Source organism: Doryrhamphus excisus, linkage group LG8 (genome assembly GCF_037039965.1).
Source record: "Doryrhamphus excisus strain RoL-2023G ecotype Guam linkage group LG8, RoL_Dexc_Guam_v1.1, whole genome shotgun sequence".
In the NCBI taxonomy this organism is placed as follows: Eukaryota; Metazoa; Chordata; class Actinopteri; order Syngnathiformes; family Syngnathidae; genus Doryrhamphus; species Doryrhamphus excisus.
In genome coordinates, this window is record NC_136364.1 from 15,416,034 (window position 1) to 15,432,801 (window position 16,768).

General features: G+C 40.1%; 1 protein-coding gene across 2 annotated transcripts in view; it reads right to left on the reverse strand.

Moving 5' to 3' along the window:
• sipa1l3 (signal-induced proliferation-associated 1 like 3) overlaps positions 1-16,768 on the reverse strand; it is a 67,101-nt gene that overhangs the window by 28,661 nt on the left and 21,672 nt on the right. For both annotated transcript variants that reach the window (XM_078792899.1, XM_078792898.1), the window contains exon 2: positions 855-1,541. In XM_078792899.1, coding sequence (XP_078649025.1) covers positions 855-1,325 — 471 coding nt within the window. In that variant the 5' untranslated portion in view covers positions 1,326-1,541. The remainder of the gene's footprint in view (positions 1-854; positions 1,542-16,768) is intronic.

Genomic DNA, 16,768 nt, shown 5'->3' on the forward strand with positions numbered 1-16,768 from the left:
AACAAAAAAATGAATAAACTTTGGTTCTGATTTTCTACAAGAAAAGCTCTGATAAAACATTCCACTGTCCTCAAATATCTTACTTTTTATTTTTCTACACAAAATAAGATGAAAAATAAATAAACAAATCAAGAATTAAAAAAAATCAATCAATCAGTAATAAATAAATAAAATAATAATAATAAAACAGCAAATAATAAAAACTTAAGAAACCACATATAGTTGGTGGGTAGACAAATTATTTTTCAGATTAAAATTAACAAAGCATTATTAGAGCCCTGTAGACATGACAAAACACGACTGTAGTCACATTTATACTCTTTATTTACAACATATTGCGCAACTGCAGGGTCTTGAGACACATGCTAACTCGCAAACTAGAGAGCTAGCAACCTAAACGGTAGCCTTCAAGTTATTTCCTTTAAACTTAAATAGGCAAAAACTTACCACTTCCACACGGATAGGGAGGATAACTATTAACAGTTATTTAACCTTTAACATGAATATTAATCAAACGTAATAATTTTTTCTGGGTACATGACACCATACAGCATCCATATCAAACTTGCGCGGGTCACACTAATATTAAACATTCATATCAAGGCGGGGGCCTCAAACTAGTGTCCTGCGGGCCACATTTGGCCCTCGGGCCGCATGTTTGAGACCCCTGTCATAAAGTATTCCTAAGTCATATGTCGTATTCTGGTCACACATGCACCTTAGATTAGATTACCTTAACACTGCATGGAATCACCTACGGGATATCCGACATGATAGAGTGAAAAAAAATGTCTACCGATGTAGGATTTGATACTCTTGGCGTGTATGACGCGTGGAAGCTGGGGGCGTCTCACCTCATTCTCGTCCTGTTCACTCAGGGTCACCTCGCTATTTGAGCGCTGCCTCAGAGGCGGGAAGACACGCAAGCTCAAAGGTGAACCTCTCTCGGTTGCAAAAGCTCCGCCTCGAAACTCCACATCTTTCGACCATCGCCGTGGCAACCTGGATACTCCACCCCGCACCAACCCAACGTCGGACGACGAGATGAACGCGGAGCAGGGGTCACCGTCGTGATTGTTGCTCATCTGTCCGTTTTCAAGCAGCGACTCCCTGGACTGGGCCCGACGCGGGGGCCACTCGGCAATCCGAGCACGGACGCCCATTTTAGGCACAGATACCCGCGTTTGCATGGCTGCGTCTGTGGGGACCGGGTGGCCATTGGGGGTGTGGCGAAACAGGGCGTGCGGAGCCAGTGCAACTTCACCTCCCCCATCCAGAAGGTCTGAGGAGGTGCAGGTGACCCCTCTGTCTCTGTAGCTGTTCATGGTGCCCCAGAGGATCTTAGGGCAAGATGGAGGCCAGGTGGGAAAGGGGCTGACATCCCATGTCAGGAGGGATGCAAGAACGCTCTGCTGTCTGTGTTGCAGCCTCCGGCGTCCAAAAACATCACTGTTGGCGTGAGTGTGCAGGGATCACTTCACCAATCCATAATGAACCAATCTTCTTCCTCTTGTAGTATTTATTGCAAGTCCAAAACAGATCTGTGAAAAAAAAATGAAGCATAACATAAGCATTCACGATCATTTTATTGCAGTCTTTTTTAAAGAGTTTTAGCTTGTGTGACCTAAATTAGCTTCAGTGGCAAAGTAAAACTGTGCACTAATTGTGAAAATACAACAACACAACAGTAAAACAATGTGAGCGAGAGACTAAATAAGGTGCAGGGATATGACAAGAGGATTTCTCCCATTGGGGCTAATCTCCTGGAAGCTGACAAGGGATGTTATTATCACTCACAGTGTGCACTCGAGTGTATGTGCATGCACACATAAACACTCATATCCCCGATGGGCACGGAGTCTCTGACAGCTCGTCTGCAGATTGAAACCGCTGCAGCACTTGCCCGATATCAGAGAAAATGCAAAGAAGCAAATTGCATAACAGCATATGACCGACTTGTGGCAAAGGTGAGAGAAGTGCGTGTCCTGGTGTTGATTGGTTTAGTGGCAGACTACTTCCAGTCTTGGGTGTCCTCAGCAGGGGTCATATTATACACCACCACGGAATATGTTCATGGATGCAATACTAAAGGAGTTGCGTTCCACCTCTAGCAACACTACAAAATTATGTTTGTTGACTTAAGAAACTCAAAGAGTGATTTTTAACGCATAATACACGACAGTGTTTCTGGGGATCACAATAGATGAAAATATACAACATAAGGTGGCCAGAAATATTTCAGTCTTGAACAAAGCAAAATTTGTTCTCAATCAGAAATCAGTCCACACTCTTTATTGCTCTCTGGTTCTACCATATCTTAGTTATTGTGTGGAAATATGGGGAAATAACTACAAACGCAATCTTCACTCGCTAAATGTACTGCAAAAAAAGGTCAGTAAGGATAATTCATAATGACGCCTACAGAGAACATACTAACTCCTTATTTCTAAAATCACCAATATTTAAACTTGCTGATATAGTTAATCTTCAAACAGCTAAAACAATGCATAAGGCTAAAAATAACCAATTACCTAAAAATGTCGTCCAATACTTCTCTACAAGAGAGGAGAAATATGATCTCAGGGAAGAACTGCATTTGAAACACTTATATGCTAGGACTACGTTAAAAAGCCATAGCATTTCAGTATGTGGAATCAAACCATGGAATGGATTGGAAAAACTCAAACAATGCACAACGATGAGCCAATTCAAGAAACAATACAAGCTGTTGATGTTTGCTAAATACAAGGATGAAGAGTCTTGAACCAGTCATGATGTGCTATATATATCACTATATTGACACTTACTATGGTACCCATTATGTCATTGTATGGTCATATCACCTCGTACTTCAGTAAGTGAAAAAAGACAAAAAACAAAAAAAAAACTATTAGGAAAGCAGGAAGTGAACAAATTTAACAGTTACTGATTGTAAAAGTACCAGATGTAGGGGTAGGATTTAATAAGCTTTGTTTCTTCCTACTCCTTTTGGACATGTGGAACTGTGAACTGATTATGTGATGCACTCAATTGTAGTCTGATGCATGTTCAAATGAAATTAAACCATTACCATTACACGACAGTGTTGCTATGCCTGGTCCAATGACTGCATTAGTCTTACACACACATGAACAAAAGGTCCTTCATATCATGAAAAATATGCATATAGCGAAACATCATCACAGGCAACACACTCCCCACTCTCGATCGTGCCCCTTTCTCATCCTAAGAGCTGTTCTGTGATCCAATATCAGGCTCAATCCCAGATTATTCTGCCGCAGCTGCAGGCTCTGCAGAATGGCTTCATTATGTGCCTTACTTAGCGTGTGTGAAAGAGAGTGAGAGGGATCTGATCTTTACCAATGACCTCTCTCATGGGAGGCTGGAGCAGACAGCTCTTAAGAGAAATGCACCTGACTGTCAGCCATAGTTACGTTAACATGTTTAGGACGGGGGTGTAATGGTACATTTGTAGTATGATTTGTTGGTACGGTACAGGGGGAGTTCAAACACAGAACATACTGAGTGAGGGACAGGAAGTAGAACTGCCTTGTCTATTCCATGAACAAATACACCGAAGGCCAGCCTATGACTAAGACCATGACAAAATAATTATAAAAAAAACAGTACAATAAATAATAAAGATAATTATACATAATACCACAAGTTAGGAATACAGTATATCTAATCATTGCTACTTTAGCTGCATATGGGTGAGTGATGGAAGAGATCCAGTCACAACGACTATCTTTGTGAGGTTGGACGCAGGGATTTTCCAGAGTATTCTGCAACATTATAACAAGTGACTTGTTCTGAAATGTGTCTATGCCTGGAAGAAAAAGAAAAGTGGACATATGGACACTATTTATGATTGACGGCATGGAGAGAAAGTGACTGTGTAAACCATGTGTGCAATTATCACCACTACATAAAACACAAACTTGAAGCTGCATCCTCACAAGCTCGCAACAAACACCCGGCATAGAAAATGGATGGATGCAACTGCAATACTGCCTATGTCCACCAGATGGTGTCAGAGGAGCCCAGAGCTGCAGGGTGGCTGACATCACTGCAGCGCTTCGGCAGGCACAAATTAGTACTTTGCTTGGACACAATGAGAAAATGTTAAAATAGTTGTTTTTTTTAATCTTAAACTCGTATTGGCACTGTATGTTTCTTAGGTATACCTTTGGAGTGTTAAGTTGCTGCGTGATGAATTTGCCGTTTTGGTAAGACGGTTATATTAGCGCCTTAGTAATGAGCGCCTGCAATTTCCAATGTGTTGAAAAGCTTGTTGTTTACTAGTTTCATTTCAGTTTTAGTAGTAGTATTGAGGGAAAAGAGATGTCACGATATTAGAACTTAGCCATAAATTATAACAATAATAATACATTTTATTTGTATAGCGCTTTTCAAGATACTCAAAGACACTTTACAGAAAAATGAAGTTGAATAAAGCAAGTAAACAGAATAGAAGACACACCAAAATACAGCATTCATTCGTTAATACACAGTTAAAAGATGAGTAAAAGCGGGGTGGGGAACACATAAATTATGGGACCTACTGTTGCATATTGTTCTGTCTTGTATGATGTATGTTTCATGCTTTTATTTTCTAATATTTCACACAACCAAATAAATGTTAAAAAGCATGTATCATTCTTGTTGATATGAGATCGGTATCGTATCGGAAGTGAAAAGTTGGAACACTCCTAACACATTGATTATCAAAATCCTATCTTAGAATCATATCAAGAAATATATATATATGCCTCCAGCAGGTTAAAAAGTATTTCTCAGGCTGCTATGCCCCCCAGGGGAGGCCCACTTCACGCTGGTCTAGACATGTTCCGTAATTAATACAACAATACTGCTGTTCCCACACACATGTAAGCTGTCTATTGTTTGGAAAGGAGTCTGAGCGAAGATGCCGGAGGCTTTTACTGTATCTGCATTGTAAACACAGACATATGTATACACACAGACACATGCAATACAAATTGCAATATATGTTAAGAAAAAAGAATATGGATGCACTTTCTGCACACAAACACATTTCAGCCAACAGGGATAGTGGGTGAGAAAATGGTAGAAAATGAAGCAGGCAAAGGATAGAAAGGTGTGCACAGTAGAAGTAGGGCATAAAACTAGGGGAGTGGGAGTGGGGGGGGGGTTGTAGGGCTGTGGGAATCAGCAGACATTATATCCTGAGGGGGAGGCCCATTAGTGTCTGACAAATACACTTCTAATCAATACTGATCAATCAGGGCTCACTTAATGTGGCACAGGAAGCATCATAACAGTTGTTGGCTTTTTTTTTTTTCTCGCTGAAGGGAGGGGAAGGGGGCATGGGCGGTGAGAGGTCAGTAATTGTGTGAGCTGTCGGAAAGCAGCTGTCCTTAAGCAAGCGGTGTCAGCATGGATTTAGAGTCCAAATCCGACTGACACCTAAAAATAAAACCAAAGGTCTCCTATTATGCACATTAGACTTTTTAATGTTATGTCCCTCGAGACTGTTTAGGAGTAACACAAGTATAATCACAAAAACAAAAATCACATTATTTTTGTTTGAATATTGACCAAAAACAATGAAAAAAAAACTGCATACTTTTAGCGACATTGTGTGTATGGAATACACTGTTTACTTTTCATGGGTGTTCATGGACATGTACATGTTTTGGATGTGGCAAAATGTGTCTAAAACAACCCAAACAAAGTATTCAAGACTGTCCCCTGATTATTCACTACGTTTTGCAATATGGCTATACCTTCAAACCGCTGTAATCTGGGCATTGTGACCCTCACAGTAACTTTGCTGGTTCAGAAGAATCATCCGTTTCGCATTTGCTTGGTTGCTATTCCCCACAACGCTCACTTGCAGCACTGTGTGTGCACTCATTAGAGCCCCGTCTCCCCCCCCCCTACTGGGACAAAGAGACTGAGTAACTAACAGGAGGGTTCACTCACTCGGTTCATCCGCTATACAACCAACACGCCCGGGTGTTCAGACAGATCTCAGGGAAGAACTACATTTGAAACACTTATATGCTAGGATTACGTTAAAAAGCCAAAGCATTTCAGTATGTGGAATCAAACTATGGAATGGATTGACTAAGGAACTCAAACAATGCACAACGATGAGCCAATTCAAGAAACAATACAAGCAGTTGATGTTTGCTAAATACAAGGATGAATGAAGAGTCTTGAACCAGTCATGATGTGCTATATATATCACTATATTGACACTTACTATGGTACACATTAAGTCATTGTATGGTCATATCACCTCGTACTTCAGTACATGACCAAAAATAAAAAAATTAAAAAAATTAAAAAAAAATTTTTAATTAAAAAAATAAAAAAATAAAATAAATAAATTAAAAAAATAAAAAAAAAACAAAAAAACAAACACAAAAAACGTAAACTATATTAGGAAAGCAGGAAGTGAACAAATGTAACAGTTACTGATTGTAAAAGTACCAGATGGAGGGGTAGGATTTAATAAGCTTTGCTTCTTCCTACTCCTTTTGGACATGTGGAACTGTGAACTGATTATGTGATGCATTCAATTGTAATCTGATGCATGTTCAAATGAAATTAAACCATTACCATTATCACAGAGTGAACTCTCTTGTCATCCAGCCTGTTTGGCCAATTTTTAGAGGAAGGCAAAATTATACTTTGTTTTTATTGATCATGCGGTTAATTTATTGATTATCGTGACAGACCTGCTGTTGTCAAAAAAAACCTCTCAGTCTCATTAAGTAGTGTGCATTGCCCCCACCAGGGACGCCCTAGATAGACAGTAAAGGGCCTTTGAGCATACCAAAATGTTGACCTAAAACATCATAGGGATGAATCATCACATTTCGCAACATGTTTGTTTAAATTATGAGCTGCTGCTGCTGAGGTGTGTCTCTGTAAAACCCACACATACTCTATGGCAAGATGGCAAGGAACAATTGGACAACTGGGTCAAATAAGCACCATACAGTCAGAGCCAATATTTTATTATTATTATTTTTTTTAATAAATAAACCCCACTGAATCCACATATCACAGGATTAATTGGATTGAGTGAGATAGGTCGCCTGCATCCTCACACTACCGGCTCAGTGGTAATGAACAATATGAGATTAGGGTTACAACTCTTAAAAAGAGTATTCCTCCACAGTTTGTGATCTTGTGAAGATAAAAGCATATTGATTTTCTGCCATGGAGTAAAAAACAGTGTATTTCCTTGATGTGCTGTGTAGTAGCACGTGTAAAGGATGAGGGACGCTGGTTGAGCAGACCCCATTCACAAGCCCAAATGCACACATTTTCATCCCTTTCAGATTTCTTTTCTTTTGTCAATTTACCACAGCCATACAGCGTCCATCCTCCAAGTGGTGGAAGCGAATAGCACGTGGTTGCTACTCCCTGAAGGGAGAGAGCTTCATTAAAATGAAATTAGGAGACGGAGAGGAGAGTGTCATTTGAGGAGAACGCCTGTGCAAACCTGCATCTCATGGCTAGCGGGGTGCCAAGGAGAGGCCAGAACTTAAAAACCCTCGTCTTTGCACACTTGGCCTTACAGATGAAATACATAAACAGACAAAGATAAGTAAATAAGACAAAAACGGAACAGGAATGAGGCTCCAAGCTGGAACTATTCAGGTTGCACTTCAGACAAAGGGACCTTCATAAAAATATTAATTCTGATTGTTTTGTTGATAATTGTATTGATACAAAAACTAAGCAGATTTATGTTTTGCATTAACTTCCCTTATTGTGCCAAAAATTAATCGAACCATGACTTAAAAACCAACCATTTCACCTTTACACGTTATTCATTAGGGTGTAAAAAAAATATCATTTTGGCAATATATCTTGATACTTTGTTCCACGATACTGTATCGATGTTGAAAAGTATGATATCGATATTTTTCGGCATTTATCATAGACTGTATATGGTATTTATTCAAGTGCAGATACGGCGAAGGTTCATTTCTGATTTTAATTTAAACCCCCGATCGTTAGGTGGCAGCACTTACGTAGTCAATTAGGCAAGGACGTTGAACGAGATTCACGAGTGAAACGTCCTCACACATAAACACAGTTCAACATGGCGGAATGCCAGCACATAACAGCGGCCCCTGCGGCGTACAAGGCTGAAGTGTGGACACATTTTGGATTTTTACACAAAGTAGGGTGTGCAGAAATTGACAAAACCCATGCAGTTTGTAAAATGTGTTGTGTTTCCCGAATAAAGCATTCGAGAAACACGACAAATCTGCGAGTTCACTTAGCGAGACACCATGAGGACCTGCTGCTAGCAAGCAATGCCAAGGTCCTTTTGTATACTATAAAAGTAGTACTGTGACATTGCAGGTATTTTGTTTTTCTAATTGATATCACTATTTTGTTACATAATGGTTATTTCAAGCATCCTAAAAGGACTTTTTACTTTTTTACTTTGTTCCACAAAAATACTGTTCTGATGGTGGATGAGTCAGGGACTGTATACTCTGCATTTTTTCACAGCTAATAGAATGTGAACATTTAAGCAGGATCTTGAGACATAATTTAATTTATTAGTTTTTTGTGGTTTTTTTTGTAAATTTAAAGCTAGATGTTCAAGCTTTATTCATCCAAATACTACACTTTAAGTTTTTACAGAGGAAAGTTTGTGATACAGCATAACATACTGTTCTAATGGAATAAAAATGTGTTTAGTAAATGCATATTGCTGGTGTAATTCAGTTTTTTCCAGGAAATAATCTTTAACTACAAAAAACAAAAAAAAAATATCGCCTTGTTAACAGTATCGTGATACGTATCGTATCGCCTGATTCTTGCCAATACACACCCCTATTCATTATACAGTATGTGGTCATCGGTCACGCCGTATGATAAAGTCACCATGCACTCACTCCCTGGGCACAAGGAAAATACAATGATGAAGTCATTCACATTACACCGCACACTGGGATACTGCATCGCTTGTGAGCTGTACCATCATTATGCTGTTACTGGTCACCATAGAAACCAATAGGTGCAGCGGTGTAGGCGGTGGGCCGCAGGCAACCGAGCCACAAAACCTAAGAAATAAAACGAGACAGTGACTGACTGAAATCGACCCGAGGGTGGCCCTCAGTTGGTCACTTCAAAATGCAGCAAAGGCACCAAAGATCCCTGCTTTAACCATCCAAACTGGGGTAGTTTATAAAGTTGGGTTGCAAGCACGCCAGTGTGCACGCTCGTCGCCGCCACGTGCCATCCGAGCAGCAAAGCATGTCTAAATAAGCTAAAAGAAGTGGAAAAAGCTTAAGGCCGTGAATATGCACTCATCAGCATGCTCTTGAGCATCTGTGACTTGTTTGTCTTCAAATAACATAATCCAATTTTGCAAATTCCTGCCATTTCTATAGATGGTTGTCTCACATCTGACGGTAAATTAACCGGCCATATGCACAGACAGCTGAGTGTACCGGCTTTGCAGTTTGCATTTGCAGAATGCCAACCTGTTGACAGAGCAAGTATCAAGGATTAGCAGAGGAGGAACAGTGAGAAACCCAACTAATACTGGCACTTTATCTTTATCTACTGGGTGAAGATAAGGCATTACAGGGGGTAGGTCAGTTATTGAAGATGCAGGGTAGCGTTTATATTAAAAGGGGTGAGAAAACTGCGACCCGTGGGCCACATCAGGCTCGCCAAGCATCTTAATCCAACTTAATCCATTTTTTTAATGTAGCTGGCAACAAAACTTGCAGTGCTATTGTGGTCGCCCAAATAGTCAGTCAGATGCAATCTGTAGCTAGTACCAAATAAAGTCATCCGAACAACACAACACATCAACACACACTACTCACAAAAGGAACCTACCTACTGTACCATGTGAGCATATGAACAAATATCTCTGCACAATACCCACGCCAAAAAAAAAAACACCCATATTTTCCTGTTGCAAGGCATGCTAGGCAACTTGTGGTACAGTTTCCCCAACATTTTGCCATATTTGTCGAATTTTTTGCTTGAATGCAAAAAACGTATACATGTACATCACATTGCGTAGGCTACGAGATAACTGCAGGAACATAAAGGACGGACTCCGCCAACACAGCATAGCAAGCTACTAGGCTAAATGGTTACTTTCACCAATTTCATCAATCAAACCTTGGACTCACCCTACTTATCCCAGTGTTACTCAATAGGTCCAACGATGAGATGGGAGATACACCCCCCCGCCCTGATCAGAGTTCAACATCTGCCCTGATCCAAATAGGAGCTACACTTAATCAAACATACTTAAGATTTGTCAGATCAAAACAAAATCGCGACTTGGCGTCCATGTCACTCATCTAATTCACTACTTCCTGAAGCTGCACTGCTTCATGACGACGGTTTGAATATGAAGCTTTATTCATTCATTCATTTTCTACCGCTTATCCTCACGAGGGTCGCGGGGGTGCTGGAGCCTATCCCAGCTGTCTTTGGGCAAGAGGCGGGGAACAAACTGGCCAATTTAGTTTTTCTAAACTTGTTTCACATGGGGTGGGGAAGAAAGACAAAGCAAAAAATCCAAAACGGTACCACTTCCACACAGAATAGGAGAAGAATGTTTTCACTCTATAATGTCGAACTTGCCAAGCTTACTACATGTCAGCTTATTACATAATTCCACTTCTGTAAGTCTACATAAACTGGCCGAGCAGAAGATGATGGACATTGTGTGCATGCCTTCAACGCCTTATGTATTACATCGTTTTCACCCAGTAATACGTTCCCATGTGGATGTGACAAAAAAATAAACCCCAGGAGCATTCCATATTATGGACATATAAGCAGAATCAGTGTTGTTAGCTGCCCATATTGCTTTAAATGGTGCTCCAATTATTGATCCCTGGGGCATTATGACCAAAGACATGTTATTAAGACATGCAGAAACTGTTTATGGAGAAACAATATGCATAATAAGTATCCTTTAAGATTTCCTACACTTTGTAAACACGGCATGTTAACAGCATATGACACGTAAACAGGGGTGCATCATCCAAAAGGTAGTTTCCTCACCAAACAGGCCATCAAAGCATGCCGCTTGGCGTCAGCTGGCTGACAGGACAGACTGTGATTACCATCTAAGATTTTGTCAGGGAGCTGCAGGAGGTCAGAACCGGATCCTGTCTGAGAGACTGACAAATCTAAGTGTCAGGCGCATTCCTGGGCAATGACAAATATGTCAGACACAACAGTCATCTTCCTCTTTTTGGTTGAAAAAACACCAGCTCACTATTTTTCTGAGAATTTATGACAATTTCTGACATCAGATGAATAATAACTATGTTTTAGAGAACTGGGGATTATGACACCTGAAGGTACTACATGGTGTAATGATTAAAAAACCCAGTAACCCTTGTTTATCACGGTTTTAGATTTGTGGTTTATGATCCCAGGTATACTTAAATAAAAAAATATACCACAATAAATCCAATGTATGAAAGCACAATGCGATTTTATGCACAAAAAACAACTCCAGTATTAATTTCATTCATAGGCTACACGGCGGAGTGGTTAGCGTGCAGGCCTCACAGCTAGGACACCCGAGTTCAATTCCACACATCCATCCATCTCTGTGTGAAGTTCGCATGTTCTCCCCCGTGCATGCGTGAGTTTAATTGTCGACTCCAAATAGTCCATAGGTATGAATGTGAGTGTGAATGGTTGTTTGTCTATATGTGTCCTGTAATTGACTGGCCACCAGTCCGGGGTGTACCCCGCCTCTCTCGTCCAAAGACAGCTGGGATAGGCTCCAGCACCCCACACGACCCTTGTGAGGATAAGCGATAGAAAATGAATGAATGAATTTCATTCATAGTTAATAACTCCAGCTGCATCCATCAATAAAGCAGTTGCTGAATTATTTAGTCTCACATTCTTTCCAGTTTGTGAAGTTAATTAACACATTAATAAAAGTCATTCCCCTCTCGTTAAACATCTGATTTTCCAGTGTTTGTTGTCTCTTTAGTGTATACAGTAGCTGAGACGGAACATAAAGCCTCTGATGATAATAAATCATAATAGTGATCTGATCAGTGTAAATGCATATGCAGCGAGACAATAATATGTTTCTGTGTATTAGCAGCAGTAACGACTGGTGCTTGAGGAGACGTCCACCATCACAGCTGTTGCAGCTCTCATCAGATGTCTCAGGGGAACTCGCTGCTGCACGCTGATTAACAGGTTGGGGGTGGGGGGGGGTGTAGGAGCTTGCATGGCGACCACAGAGGTGTCGCCTCTGTGCAGATGCAGAGGCCGTGTTGAATGCTAAGCAAAGTGCTTCTTCTGTTTAGTTGCAGAGTAATCGTGCTAAATGTCGCCTAAGTACTACCGAATGTATCCATGCTAGTCTCATTAGCCAATGCTGTGTGCAGGCCCCCCAATATCTGGGCTCAAATTGGAAATAATGTTCCATTTGCTCACCTGTCAAGACGATCAGAGTTCTGAAGGAAGTTGGTGACAGCATTTCAACTACTGCAAATGCATCTGTCATTTTCAGTCTGTCAAGCCATTAAAATTCAACAAGTGGAGCAGCAGCAGCAGCAGAAGGAGGTGAAATTATCGTTGAACACTTGACAAAAAAATATGAATAAACCAGAAGTAATTTGAGCATTGACTAAGACGCCTGCTGTAATCGGCTTTAATATTTGTGTAGTGAGTGTGCAATCTTTGCATGATAAACATAATCCCAAATCAAATCAAATAAACACAGACATACACACAATCAAAGAGAATTAAAGCAGCATTGCCTCCAGGTAAGAAATCATCTAGACGTCATCTTGTGGAAAAAAGGCAAATATGTCAAATAGAGGTTCTCATGTCTACCTTTGTTGGCTCTAATTAAAAAACATTTGCTTATGATTTGCCTTTTTTTTCTCCACGGCAACTATAGCAAACTCAGTTAACTGCAGAGGCATTAATGGTATGCTTGATTCACCTGCATTTTATTCAGAGAAGAACAGTCCATTTGTAAGATGTTGCTTGTTATATCAAGGCTCTTCCTGTAACCAAATAAGAGCAGTGACAGACTAATGAGGCTAACTGATGTCCTCGTGAAATCCAGGTCGCCCGCAGAGAAAAGAAGACGTTTTAAACAAGAGAAGCTGGGGGAATTCAATGATGGTGGGTCACTTTAACATCAACATTGCAGTCTCAAGAGAGTATTGACCAATCAACTACATTGGGGAGAAAGAAGGATAATAATAATCATGTGATGATGCATCTTGACCTGCATGTCACCTCGTACTTCGGTACGTGACAAAAATAAAATAAAAATTAAAAAATTTAAAAAAAAATTTTAAATAAAAAAAATCTATTAGGAAAGCAGGAAGTGAACAAATGTAACAGTTACTGATTGTAAAAGTTTCAGATGGAGGGGTCGGATTTACAGAGAAAGCACGGTAATAATGATCATGTGATGATGCATCTTGACCTGCATATCACCTCGTACTTTGGTACGTGACAAAAATAACATTAAAAAAAAAAAATCGAAAAAAATTCTAAATAAAATTCTAAAAAGTAAAAAAAAAAGTTTTTAAAAAATAAAAAAAAAAACTATATTAGGAAAGCAGGAAGTTACAAATGTAACAGTTACTGATTGTAAAAGTACCAGACAGAGGGGTAGGATTTAGAGAGAAAGCACGGTAATAATAATCATGTGATGATGCATCTTGACCTGCATATCACCTCGCACTTTGGTATGTGACAAAAATAACATTAAAAAAATTAAAACAATTATTTTAAAAATTCCAAAAAAAAATCTAAAAAGTTTAACAAATGAAAAAAAAAAAACCCAAACTATATTAGGAAAGCAGGAAGTTACAAGTGTAACAGTTACTGATTGTAAAAGTACCAGATCGAGGGGTAGGATTTAATAAGCTTTGCTTCTTCCTACTCCTTTTGGACATGTGGAACTGTGAACTGATTATGGGATGCATTCAATTGTAATCTGATGCATGTTCAAATGAAATTAAACCATTACCATATAATTCAATCCCAAGTCCTCGCTACATCAGGTAAATAGAACAGTAATGTAACTGAAACACGATTTATAAAGGCTGTTATTCGTGTTATCTTGACAAACGTTCTCAATAGTTTTGTTAACCCACGGTGACAAACGGAATGATTGAGTATACGCCGCTGCGGTTCGGCTGCACCACAAATTACAACCTTCAAAATTCCCAAATGAAGAAAATTAATCACACTGTATTATTTTTATCCGCGCCACTCCAAATATGTTGGAATATCCAGTACATTACGTCTCTGCAGTCCAATGGATTTAACAGATGCAGGGCCCCTCCTCGTCAGATTCCCTCGCCAAGCAACCGACTACCGTCTCACTAGTTCTAGTGACCGGATCAGAAGGGCAAGCTGGGGGCAAGCCTCAATCAAAAAAAATTCCTAAAGCACAAGCCTTCATTCGACAGATTTGACAGATTATTTAATCAGCGCAAGCAAAGAAATGAGCCAAAAAAGAGTATTTAAGACTAAGAAGCAACATTTAAGGCCAACGCGGTCCACTTTTAAGAGATTGTTAAGAGATTTTCGAGGACCCCCCCCCCCTTTCCAACTGTTAACGTTAGCTTAATAGAGATGATGTTCTAGACTTACAACTATTACTGACATGATTTTGATGTCACTGCCAAGCGTGACATGAACGCAAACCAGCGGCGGACCTTAGGCGCTAGCTCCAGTGACTTCAGCATCAGTCTTCTTCAACACAGCTGATTAATGGGAAGTGACACGGTTGTCCTCATTTCTTCCACCTACTCTGAATGATGCATCAACAATTACAGGAGGAGCGGAGGGGTCAAGGAGAGTGTGTGCATGTTAGTGTAATTACACAAAGAAGGCCTCACACACACACAAATGCAGTCAGTGTTTCTATCCCCCCTTTTTTTTGCCTTTCGCCAGGCCTCGCTGTTTTTCTCCTGAATGGGTGCCATTGACACAAGAGGCAGTTGGGACCTTATTGTATTAAGACTTTCAAAAGGAATAAACAAAGTCGCTAACTGTTTAAGATCAGTTTACGGGCGCTCACGACACCGGAGAAGATGAGAGCTTGTCCTCATGAATGAGCACTCACTTGAAATAAAAATTCAGATGTTTTTTTTTTTCACACTTACACTGAAGCTTAGAGCATTAAATACTGCAATATGTCCACTCAAAAGACATAAAAATAACCAACAAAAAGTTTCCAACCGGTTCCCGATCAAGTCCCTGGGGGGGGCTTCATTACTACCACAGCCAATGGTTTCGCCAAGATGAAGTGTGGGAAAGGCTTTGCCTATTGTGGGTGTAACACTGTAAGGTCAAATTAATCTCAGGGCAAGTAAAGGGCATTAACCGCTGATTAATGTCAAGATTATTCAGTGCAAGTCCTCTTCAACAGTATGATGTGGAGTGCAGAACAGAGGAGCTTCTGGATTTAAACCCCTCCAAAAAAAGAAGGCAGCCAAGGGTGGTCTTAGTAAACAAGAGTCACAGAATTGACATACTCAGACAATCTGTTCATATTTAGAAACAATTTCTGTGTAGACACTAATGGAAAAGTAATTAATCCTGTTTACATCTGAAACTCACTGAACAGGCAATGTTTTAAGTACATATTTATTTTTAACCACAATTTTTGTCTTTGCCATTACAGGAAACCCACAAAAGCCAAAGAAAAAGCACAACATGCTTACAGAGTCCATTAGATCACTGATTCCCAAATACCACTGATGGTAAGTGGGCTCCATCAGGTGGTACAGTGAACTTAAAGTAAAAAAATATTTGTACATACAGTATATACCCGCATCCTCCTCCTGGCAATTAAAACCACTTAAGTCGTCTTCTGCAGGGTCAGAACTGAACAGCCTCATAATTCCCACATTCTCTCGATCATTGTCACTGTTGGTGTCAACTTTCACATCAAGCCAAATTAGCTTCTTCACGCAGTCTATTGAAACCCGTTGATGATTGTGATTTTTTTGACACAGCATCAAACCTTGGACTCACCCTACTTATCCCAGCGTTACTCAATAGGTCCTATGATGAGACGGGAGATAATTTTTCAACATTTCAACATCAACATCTGCCGCGGTCCAAATAGGAGCTACACTTAATCAAACATACTTAAGATTTGTCAGATCAAAACAAAATCACCACATAAGACTTGGCGTCCATCTAATTCACTACTTCCTGAAGCTGCACTGCCTCATGATGACGGTTTGACTATGAGGCTTTATTCATTCATTCATTCATTCATTCATTCATTTTCTACCGCTTTTCCTCACGTGGGTCGCGGGGGGTGCTGGAGCCTATCCCAGCTGTCTTTGGGCGAGAGGCGGGGTACAACCTGGACTGGTGGCCAGCCAATCACAGGGCACATATAGACAAACAACCATTCACACTCACATTCATACCTATGGACAATTTGGAGTGGCCAATTAACCTAGCATGTAGAACTAGAATAGAACATGCAAACGACGAGATGGCCGAGTGTGGAATTGAACCCTGGTCTCCTAGTATGAAGCTTTATACCGCTTAAAATGTAGATCTTTTCTTCATATGGACTTTATGGATATAAGAATTTACAGGTTAAAGGCCCTTGATCTAACAAAGTACCACAACAAAGCAGCCAGTCAGATGAGTTCAGACAGGACAACTTTTTAAACATAAATCATGTTTCAACATGAGCCAAGAGCTGCTAAAACCATTCGTCAAAATCATCTTGACAAGAGAT